The 12273-nt window shown below is 35.4% G+C and overlaps 1 protein-coding gene across 2 annotated transcripts in view; it reads right to left on the bottom strand.

Annotated features, from left to right (window-relative positions):
* Window positions 1-11586, bottom strand: part of TMEM196 (transmembrane protein 196) — a 50937-nt gene extending 39351 nt beyond the window's left edge. The window contains exon 1 of one of the 2 annotated variants that reach the window (XM_045865132.2): window positions 11422-11586. In XM_045865132.2, the coding sequence (XP_045721088.1) occupies window positions 11422-11586 (165 nt within the window). The remainder of the gene's footprint in view (window positions 1-11421) is intronic. The other variant, XM_045865133.2, reaches the window with a different exon arrangement.
* Window positions 11587-12273: the final 687 nt, after the last annotated feature.

The following is a 12273-nucleotide window of genomic DNA, read 5'->3' as shown; positions in this document are numbered from 1 at the left end:
AATCTGTGCATTATTTGTTCATTGTCTATATATATATATATTTTTTTAATTAAGCTTCAGAAGATCAGGGATCATGATTATTTTATTCATAGCTAGATCCTCAAAACTTAACTCAGACTGTAAGATGCTGTAGCAGTAGAATCAATATATGTTGACTAAATCTTATAGGAAAGAGAACGAAGGAGAATGAGCATCTGGTTCATGAGAATTGGAATAGGAACCTGACTATTCTGATTTACTTTAACGCTTTCTTCATACTACATTGTCATTCCTCTTCTTGACTCATCCCAACCCAGCGCAGACCATGTTGCTCAGGCCCAATAAGTGTCTTTACCATTGATCTCAACATTGATTTGGCCCCATCTCCATAAGCCTAACCCCTAGGGGTCCCAGGCCCTGAGCTGTGCTATCCCACAACCCAGATCCCTGGGATTTCTCTGCCTTTATTAGATTTATAGATCTCAATGGCCTCTGCTTTCTCCTCTCCCAATTCTTTTGCATTTTTAGCATAGTGTTCATCTTTAAAAGAAGTCACTTTTCCACTTTCCTATTTATATTTCTTTCTTTTCTTAGTCCATGGAAAACCCTGCTAATTATGCAGTGTTATTTTTTCCCTTAAGCTAGAACTAATTTCTTATTTTCCACCCCAAAACAGAGAACTGAAAAAAGCAAGGCACATAGATCCATATTTCTTCCACTCCAGAAAACATTGAAATTTTCAATATTTCAAAAATTCAACTGGAAAAGAGTAAATGTACATTTTTTATCAATAGAGCTGTGACCTCTCACAAATATGATTACCCTCACAATAAAAAAACTACCAAGAGGATAAGATGTATAACAGATAGGCTGTTGTGATAAGCATCGGCCATCTTGGTGGCTTAGCAGATAGCATGGGATAAGAAGCAACCACAGTGAATAAAGAAATCAAACCAAAAACACTCAAGGGAGAGATGGAAAGAAAAACACCACAGTGGTAAATTTGGATGCACAGCAGGTAGTGAAAGAAACCTTTTTCAGAGACTGTAAAGCAAATGAATGAAACCAACAATCCTAAGAATGAATTTCAGAAGAAATCATCAAACATAGCATGTAGCTGATTGGCATGTTAAACTCTTCTAAATGAATCCAAGTCCAAAAACCTCAGAAACTTCCCACTACCCCAGTACCCAAATCCTTCAGTGTATAGAAAAAAGTCAGCCTTGATTCTCAGAATGCCATTCCTTCACATTTCCCTTTCAGTGTTCGTGGAATGCAATCTTTCTTGTATTTAGTGCATTATGCATTTTGTCCTATTCCAATTCTGCTTTGTGATAGTTTTTCTTTTTAAAAAAATAATCTGTTGATTATTTTGAGTATGCTGAGTAAATAAGGCTTTTTAATATTAGAGTTGTTTCTGCTCCAAAAGTAGCAAGGGAAATTATAACTAAACTTGTGAATTTTTGGTAAGAGGGACTTTGAATTTGCAGTATATTTAAATGTCAATTGTCCAAATAATTTTTATGTATAGTCATTACTCACGTTCATCTTTAAAATGAGACAAAATAAAACTATCTCATAGAATATAGCAACAAAATCAGAAGTCTGTCTCCTGAGCCCAAATTTTTGGCCAATTTTTAGCCAGTTACAATAAATAATTTTAAAATTCAAACTAATATAAAAATTTAAGATAATGATTATTTCTGGAGGGAAGTAAAAGAGGATGCAATCAATATTGAACACCCAACTATGGAAATATTGTCAATAACATTCTGTTTATTAAGGCAACTTAAACTTTATATATATATATGAAATACAGGGCCTCTATATGATCTATTTCATGATAATAATTTATTAAGTATTTATATATAGCTTAAGGTAATGTTACATTAATGTGGGTTATCCCAATTTGCATTATTTTTGTTTACATTTGTATGTTTAAGAATTCTTTTCTCTTTTGAACAAAATTAATGTAGATGCTGTAATATATTTGGACAACACTCAAATATAACATCCACAACTTGATACATGTAGAAAATACAACAAAGTTTATAATGTAGAAGACGGATTTGGTGAGGATGAAACAAACAAAAAAATACTCCCTTGGGTATGTGCCAGCTTTGAGTCTATGATTTGTGATCTGTTCTCACAGAATTGAAAACAGGCAGGGACTCCAGGGGACTAGAGGGTAGAAGTTATGCTCTTCCCAAGAATTGTCAACACCATAGAATAATGTCCATCCAACACGCCTGGCAGTTTCTGAAAGCCAGCCAGTAATGAAAACAAGTTGCAGCTCACAGAGGATCACAACATTGTGAACTTGTACCCAAATCAGGGTGCTGGCAGCCTAAATGCAGCATACATTGCAGATCAGTGACAATTATCAACTTCCTTGTTTGAATTTCTTATTTTTTCATCTCTCCTGCATATGCATATGAGCAAATGCATATGCGTATGTACACACATACAACATGCACACATTCTTTCTTCAGGTGCTTTAGATCACTAAATCCTAAATCCCTTAGGTTCTCATCCCTTAAGTGAAGAAACTCATCTGCTGAGATAAATGGTACAACAAAGCAGTTGAAATTCTTAGGCAATGTGGTATATTCTAAATATAAGCTGCCATTGTTACTATTATTAATGTCATTATTATCATTATTATTTTAATTCCTCAGAGTAAATGATATACAAAAATAGTTGGTGGGAAACAAGTAGAAGGAACTAGGAATTCCAACAGCCCAGCCAAAAATAATGATAAAATCAAATACACATCTCCATTTGGTAGAGCAAACAAAAATTGTACCTCTTTATCCCAAAATTGACCTAGAAAAAATATTCCTAGGGCCCTGGGACATGCACACTAAATCCCAACTAACTATTAATGTTCAAAATTGGTTATGAAAAGTACATGTTTTCTAAGAGAGGGTATATGATTTAACTGTTACCAAGCATTGAGTCCAAGATCAATTTCATCAATGGCTTTACAAGAAGCTCCCCCTCGAAAATATAAAAATAAAATGTCTATTAATACACAAATAGAATCCACATGCAGAAAACTGATTTTCCAGAAATACAGCACTAGCATGTAGTCATTGTTGTGGGCTAGTCATAGTTATTAAACACTTAATCAAGCCCTTTATATAAATATTACTTTTAATTTTTTGAACTCCATGAGATAGATAGCAGTATTTCTATTTTACAGGTAAGTTAGCTGTTTGCTCAGGGAAGTAATGTAACTCACTCAAGCTTAACTATCAAATGCTAGAGATAGAATTTGAACCCAAGTCTTAATACCTTCAAAATCTATTTTAATTTCTTAATGTCATGCTGATATCTCCAGTTAAATAAATGAACTCTTATTTTTATATGCCAGGCAGCTTTAAGAATAATTCAACACAAGGAAATTATGATCTTATAAATGCACCATCAACAAGAAAGTCACTTGAAATGGGGTTAGATTTGTGATGGGACTTCCCTCAAGTCCCAAGATTTCCCTCAAGTCTTTCTTTTGAAACAGGACACACGTCTTGGAATCAAGGGCTGGTGTTTTGCCTTGAAATTGAGCAGCAATGCCTAGCCCAACTGCCTTGGCCTCATGATCAAGTTCTACACAGCAGAGTTCACCAAAATCAAGGGCAGACTAGTCTTACTCTTTTAGGACCTTTTAAAGCTGGTCTCATTGCATTTAGATGAATTAGATCTTCACTTGCCAGTTATTACTGTGAACATATCTTTGCTATAACAAGTCCAGTCTCCTCAATACTCCACTAATTCTCCATTTTATTGTTCCTTCCATGACTTTATAGCTCTGCTTAGCACATCTTCTCTCTCTGCCTGCTGGGAAGCTGCCCAATCTCCAAGGCCTGGATAAAGATCTCCCTCCACACAGGAGTCAACCCTGATCCCTCACTGTTAACTCTCATTTTGAACTATGTTTAAATATGTTGTTTTATGTCTTCCTGACTTGCTCTCATAATATTTAATGATCATTTGAGATGCATAATTTTGTTTTACTTTTTAAGGCTAAAGCCTAAGCTCTAAAGGTAGGAACAATTCAGTCTACTATTTCACACTCTTCTGGGAATATAGAGGTTGTGCTTGTTGATCAGTTGACTATGCCAGTCTCTTCTGGGAAATAGATACAAACAGTGATGGGGATTGATCTTTATGCCATTTTGCCTGACTCATATAGTCAGGGGTGGAAGCAAATAATGAGGTCAGACGTCAGTGAATGACTTTTTCATGACAATTTCCCATGTTCCACAGAATGCAATAGAAAAAGTACAGATTTTAAAATAAGATTGTCAGCTTTAAATACTAACTCAGCTGATTAAATAACAGTAGGTTCTAGGTAAGCCCTTTTCCCTACATAAATTTTATAAAATACTACATTCTTTATAGAGTTGTTAAAACTGGAAATAATAATGTATATAAAAACATCTGGAGCACAGTTAACTAATAATAAATCATATCTTGTATTATTTCTACGGGACAAATAGCTCAAGACACCCTATCTTTCAAGGTGGTCTTCTTAACCACTCATATTTTCTTTTTTGTCTTGACCACATAATTTTGTCCAGTATTTAATAATAGATCTTGAACTAATGGAACTTAGAATTTTTTCTCAGGAGTCTTGATACTGATGCTAAAAACCATGAGCATTAATTAATGTTATAAGAATCATTGCTGAAATCTAGATATTTCATCGATGCACCTATTAATAATACAACATGTAATAAACATTGCTTCAAAAGTACTTGGGTAGTTCAAGCAAAACTATACAAGTCTCCAAGATATTAAATATCTTTATTAGAAATATTAATTTGTACTTTCATTTTGACTAATGACAAGAACTCATATAGTTTAAATGTTTTCAAGGACTTTGTTTTGTGGCATAAATAGTGGTTCCTATAGCCCCACTGTTTGACTTGCCTAACTTAGGTAATTGTCTAATTTGTCTGATTATTGAATATTTTTACGTGTCTTATAGCAGCAGCTGTTTCCCCATTCAGTTTTAAGCTGAATATTTTACATGACCTCTCCAATGTAGATATTTTGGTACATTTTTGTAGTTGCTAATAGATATACATGAACTAAATCAAAAGCTAATGACACATACTATAAAAAGAAAAAGATGAGTTAAATTAGAGTTGATTGAGGGTGTTGGAGAAATGTTGAGAACAAGTTTAGTACTAGTGTGGTATGGGTCCCAGGCAGTCATGAGACAGCATGAGGGCAGTAAAGGAAAGAAGCAACGAATGCTCACTGAACACTTACTTTGTGCCAGGCTTGGTACTGATGGTAACCCATGAAACTGATACTGGTATTCCTCTCTTTGACTTCATGAAGAAACATATGTGATCCAGTACCACAGTTATATGGAGTGAGATATATGAATCCAATCTCTCATTCAATTTGAATAAAGTATTTTTGGATTAGATCTGCATTCATGAGAACTGCACAGTTTCCTATATCACAGAGGAAAGTAGTCATACAATTTCTTCTCTCTTTCTCTCCTAGAAATATGCTGAATGAGAGTCTTTATATACTACCATCCATTTATTCTGGAATTGTCCACTTGGCATGTTGAAATAAACATCTATCTGCAGAGTGACCACCTGGTGATTTTACTAAATTACTAAGACAGTAAAGTCAAATATGTTTTAAGACTCTGAGCTTAGTTATATATATATATAAATGCCATTTAAATGAATAAGATTATATGTAGATACATATATATATATATATATGTATATATATATATATATATATAGTGGCATAGTAAAATGAAATTTTGTTTACTTCATAAGTAAATGATCCAACATCATTTGGGCATAAAACTGTTGGGGTTTTCCTGCCTTCAGTGGGTGTACACACATATTCACCAAAATCTATTCTAGTTTTTATAGAATTTTGAAGACAAACATTTCAGTTTGGATGGCTGGGCTATGCTTCCCATCTACCAATAGAATTAAGTATTATCTGAGGGCTAAGTGAATATACAAAAAGTTAAATTTCTTGGCCATATTTGAAGCATATATTGGATGATCTGATTAATAATCATGTCAATACTTAAAGCCAACTTGAGTGTTTTAAGCAAAATCATCCAAATAAAAGGATTTGACTTTATTCAGATCATGTTTCTATCAAGAAAATTATCAACAACTGGGTGACCAAGGCAATTATTATCAATTATTCCCTAATATTTCTATGCCAAAGTCTTCAAGATCAGTTATACCCTTGAATAAGAGCCAAAATCCTGAGACAGAATTTGTCATAGGCTCTAGGTAGAAATTCAAACACATGTCACTTATATGTGGATGAAATATAGACTAAAACAAAATATCTTATCAGATAATGGCAAAAGTGACCATTTTTCTTCTATCATAGCATTACCAATCAATACCAGAAACAGACATTTTATTTGTGTTTCTTTGGCACACAATATGGTTCCTTGAATAATAATTACACTTCCTAGTAGTTTGGCTTGTCCAACTGATTTAATTGCCAAGTATCTAATAGCCCTAACCCTAGTAGATAAAAGTGGCACTTGAGAATAACAGTATGAATCAGATAAGAGATTCTTCATGTGGGCTCTACAGAGTCCACAAATGAGCTTTATTATATCCAAAAACTTAAAATTGATCTATATGTTCAAATGATACTATTCCTATGTGGCGAAATATCTATGAGTTTACACACTAAATTTGTAATTGTGGCTAGTTTTGATGAAGTGGTAGAGAACTTCAGCTTTGATTCTTTTTTTAACCTTTTGAAATGAGAATTTATGCTTGAATTACTTATATGACTAAAACTAATCCTAAAATTGGTTATAAATGTATGTTTATAATTTTTTATGAGGATGGGGCAATGATTTCCTCTCATGCTAGGAAATATGAATCCTTTAAGTTATATATTTTGAATCTGGAGAAAAGTGATATATCATCTGATTAGAGACATACTAGCTTCAAATTTTATACATTTGAAGTAACTTCAAATGTTTGAGAGGTTTCTTTGACCTTGTTTCATTTGTTGTCCCTTAAATGAATTGGACTAGATTTAATTATTAAAAATAATACTTTGAGGCAGCTCTCAATTATATATAGCACCTCTTTATATTGCTATAGTAGGGATCAGAAGGTACAGTAGATGAATTTCAACACAAACCTACAATTGGCTGGGTTGTTGCCATGGTAAATCGGGAGTCCACATAACAGGTAGCCTTGATTATGCTATAAATTTCACTCACCTAAAGTATCAGATTTACTAAGTGGAGAAAGTTATAATATACAAATCAAGTATTGTCTAGAAAAATTAGCAATAAAAATCATTCAAACTTGGTATGATTTAGATAAAATTTTTTTGAAGACTGTGTTTACATGTGGGGTAGATAAGGCTTAGAAAATTCCTTTTAGGGGCACCTGGGTGGCTCAGTCAGTTAAGTCTGTCTTCAGCTCAGGTCATGATCCCAGAGTCCTGGGATCGAGTCCTGCCCTGGGTTCCTTGCTCAGCAGGGAGCCTGTTTCTCCCTCTGCCTGCTGCTCCCCCCTGCTTGTGTGCTCTCTCTCACTCTTTGACAAATAAATCAATAAAATCTTTAAAAAAAGAGAATTTCTTTTTAATACATTTAATTTATAGAATAATTATCAGATACAGGTGGATGGAATTTGGTATGGTATATATCAAATACAACTTAGCACCAGATGTTGTTCTGGACACAACCATCTGAATCTCTATATTTCTAAGTGCCAATCTAGAACAACAAAAAATAAATCCTCTTGGAACCATGAATCTGTGTACTACTAAATACAGTCAATTTCCATTAGAGATGATGCACTGGAGATGGAGAAAAGTGACTATCACATAGCAACTTGGAAACAGCCTTGTCTATTTAACTCCGTCAATAAATCTTACACATCAATTATATTTTACATGACTGTCTTTCCAAAACAGTTCACCCAATGGTTCTCTCATTGTTATCTAGCAGTAATGTCTTCTTTTAGGCTTTCAACAGGTGACTCTATCAGCTATAACAAGTGAATAAGAAGAAGCTAAAATCCTATAAGGCATTTACAGCTTTCTTTCTCTATGAAATTATAGTGAAATATTTTTTTCCTGCTAATTGCCCATAGTGATCACAGAAAGAACCCTTGCCTGATTATGAAATAGTGACTGGAAATATAAGTATCCATCCCATGGATTTTTAAGCCCTTTATGTTATTTTACTATTTTATTTTTAAGCCACATTTTAAAAAATGTGTGTATTTGGGTTCAAAGATCAAAATAGTTGCCTGAATTCTTAGTGCACTTGACCTAGATAAAAAGCTTATGATGTCAGAATCCATACATAAAAAGTAATACCTTCATAGTACAGTTTTATTTGACTTCTAAAATTTAATGAAAAGATCTTGTAATAATGACAATAATGTATTGAAAAAAACTTCATGGCACTGATCAAAACACACCCTGATTATAGACTGTGGTTATCGTGACAGGTTAATTATAAAATCCCATCTAGTGTTCATAAATAATATAGATTTTTAAATTCATAAAATACCAAAGAGAGTGATAATTTTCGATCTAGCTTTCCTCTGCATCTCCTTGAATCTCTTTGGGAAGTAAGAATTGGTGGTATTATTATTATTATTATTATTATTATTATTATTATTATTAAAAATATGAGGAAATAAATCTATTGCTTTCAGCTGGCACACAGCCTCCCGTGGTCTGGCCCCAGCCCTCTTTCCATCCTTATCTTCCCCTCACACATAAGCCCCAGAAAAATAGAAGAGCCTATTCCACCTGGAACATAACCCATACGTCTCCGTTTGTACCTTCATCCATGCTGCCTGAAAGGCTCTCATTTCTCATGCCCTTCACTGCCAGTCTGTGCACCCGGGATTAGTAGCTTGCATTTATTCAATGTTTACTACACACCATGCATTTACTAAAAGCATTATTTCATTTGTGCCTTTTAACAACCCTATTTTCCAGAATATGAGAAACTTTGGTAGTCATCCAGATAGTAAATGACAGATCTGGGATCTGCACCCAGGTAGACTTCAGATTTCACTCTGTGATGCATTACTTAACACTGTGATACATAAATTACAAGTCCCAGTAAACTGTCAAGATCAAGAGAAAACAGTTCTCCCATGGATATTTCACTGACCTCCCCAAATTCTCTCCCCTTCATCTGCCCCTGTATCTTTCTAAGGTCAAACTTTAATTTCTCACCCCTGATAAAGTTAGTGATGTACTCCTCTTGTTTCTTCTGCTAGGTATTCTGATTCATCTTAATGGTCTTTGTGTTAAAAAGTAAAATGCACATGGTAAGCCCTCTGTTGATACTGGTTAAGTGAATTCATCATTGACAGATATAAGAGATAATTCAGACTATATCACAAATGACCTCTGAGAAACAATTTAAAAAATCAATTTGGCAAGTTTATAATGTAATAAGTAGTGATCAAAACTGAGTATTTCTTCACAAATTTGATTTTTTTAACTTGAGTTTATGAAAGTGATCAAAAAGTGACCCGTTTGGGTCTCCTAGTTTCAAATCCATTAATTCAATTACATGCATTCTTTAAAAATTTTTATTGAATCAGATGACAGAATTCAAAACTATTGTTTGAGGGTCCTAGCTGAATTTTGGTTACTCTAAAGAACCAGTTGAAAATGGAACTAATTCTTTATGATAATGACTATACATATTATTCTTTTACTTGCTTTTTATTGAGCTGATTCAAAAATTTATTTTTTTGTACAAATACATATGTTGACTCATTTAGATAATGGTAAATAGTCTGGGAAGAAAAAAAATAATTATTTCTCTTATGCGATACCAAGCAAATGTAACCACTTTTTTAATTCTTGAAAATAAAATGGATACTTTAATACTATTTAGAGACAACCTATGTTTATTCACCCAATTTCTCACATTTAAGAGGGGAAGTGATTTGAAGAGTATTTGAGTCTTCTCCCTTGTAAGCCATCAAAAGGTCACTTTTTCTCCCCTTTGTTTTAAATGTTGGTATTCTATTTCATTTTGACAATTGTCTGGTAGAAGTTTTAAAGTTTATTTCTGTTTAAATAATAATAATAATATATAAGATATAAAATGACCAAATTTAAGGTTTGCCTTTAGCCTTTCATATTTAAATTTAAAGTGTATATTGATAAAAAAATTACATAATCAATAAAAAGGTAATTATTTGCAGGTTGATAGTAACTTATTGAATTCAGAACAAGGATTCTTAGGAAAAAGTCAGTGTGGAAATTGAGTACCATTTTTACTTTTCCTTTTAACTTCTGCAATTTAAAAGCATTTGCCTCATTTTGAAAAATTAAAATATAAAAACCATTTTTCCAAAGCACAATTGTACCACTTTTTAAAATACTAGAACTTCCCTCAAAAATGACTTACTTCAAAAGGATTTTTCTTAAACCCATAGTCATTTTTCCCCCTCAGTGACTCAAAGCACAAATAACCAAACCATGATTGTTAATTACACCTATTGATCATCAGTGACAGAATAGCATCTTATTAAATTATCTTGGAAACTGGAATCAAGCTAGAAACCAAGAAGGATGTAGAAGGTATATAACTTAAAGGAGAAGAAAAAATTATTTTCACAATTAGGTCCACACTAGGAATAGTGCAGTCATTTTATTGATCGTTGGTGGAAGGAGTGGGTCTCTGAGGCTTTCCTGGAGATTCACCCAGAGCAAACAAGAAGGTCATTGGGTCTGACATCTGACCTAGAGGAAATTATGACCTTTTCTCTGAGCATTAGGTACTATTTAAGCTGAGTTATTCTCCAATTAGAATGTTGTTACATATCATACCATTCATTGTTTAACTTATTGCCTAGAATTTACAAAAGAGTTTTTAGATGTGAAGTATCAGAAAGCTAGCAAAGAAAGATTAAGAGCAATGTTTTCTGGGATAAAATATTCCTTTTACACTCACACATTTCTTTTTGTTATATCAGTGCCGCCTTTTTACTGTACCTTGGACCCTGCTGCCCAGAAATAAATGCATAAATCTACCCTTGCATACAAGAAAATGATGTAACACTTTCATTTTGATTTTCCTTGTAAAAGAAACAGGCTAAGTGAGTCTGCCCTTGACAGGTGTGACTCCCTAATCAGCACCACTAAGCAGCCTTATGCAGCTTCTGCTAGTGGAAACTCCCCTCCCCCACCCCCAACTTTAAACAAAGCCATTTAATTTGGTCTTAGGCCAAGGTAAGAGGGGGGGAAAAACAATTAGTAAATAAAAGGACAACATAAAGAGGCAGAGTCTGCCAACAAGAACCTACATGCAAGCCAGAGGAGATTTATGATTTTCTCCCCCAGGGAGGGAGTGACTAACGCACGCACACTGACCATCACCGTAAAGAGGTAAAGAGAGAGTGAAATGGCTCAACGTACACACACCCCGCTCCATACCGGGGACGAGTCTCCGAGCTGCGGCTTGTGCTCTCGGAGGGCCAGGCTGAAGCTGACCGCCCCCACGGCCACGCTGGACACCCCCAGCCCTATCTCCAGCACAGAGAGCACCAAGAGGCTCCCAATAATCTGGCCGCTGGTGCACATCCTTCCTCGGTCATCATTCCTTCCAGATCAGAGAGGGAAACCAACCATCCACCTTCTTCCTTCCACTATCTTCCTTACCCCTTCCGCCCCCTACCAGACCCCAAAACTTTTCTTTCTTCACCAGCGAAGCATTATCCACAAGGACTAGATTTCCAGAACCGGAGACCCTCTTCCCGGACCGGGCCAGAGGCCGACTCGCTCCACCCCCTGGCACGTTCAGACAGGAATCGTAGGATTTTCCTGGGTCTGGTGGTCGGAGTCCAGGAGAGGAGAGTGCACCAGAAGAAGGGCTTTCAAGAAGGAGCCAGAAACCTGGAGGAGCCAGGAGCAATGAGCCCCGCTCGCGAGGCGCTGTCCAGAGTTCTGCCGCGTCCCAAGTCTCCGCAGGAAACCTGCTCCCTTCTCACCTCCCAGACCCTTCAGGCTCCCCTTTCTTTCCTTGCGGAGGAGATGAACCTTGTTTCCCGGAGATCCAAAGCGGAACTGCTCAGAGCTTCTCCCTCTCTCTCTCCCTCCCGTCTCCTCTCCTTTGTTTTCGTGGTAACACAAAGTGCTTCTGCGAGTCCTTCGGTCCCCAGGCTGAGCGGGCGGATATATTCAGTACCACGCTCCTCGCAGTTGCTGTGTCGCCAGAAAAAGCGACCTTGTCTGATGGCCTTTTTCTGTCTGGGTTTCTTCTCCCTCGTC

The sequence above is a fragment of the Mirounga angustirostris genome, unplaced genomic scaffold, assembly GCF_029215605.1.
Source record: "Mirounga angustirostris isolate CCGP_5_RB_7025 unplaced genomic scaffold, mMirAng1.0.hap1 SCAF_12, whole genome shotgun sequence".
Classification (NCBI taxonomy): domain Eukaryota; kingdom Metazoa; phylum Chordata; class Mammalia; order Carnivora; family Phocidae; genus Mirounga; species Mirounga angustirostris.
Note: the sequence above shows the minus strand (reverse complement) of the source record. Positions and strands in the feature narration are given on the sequence as shown.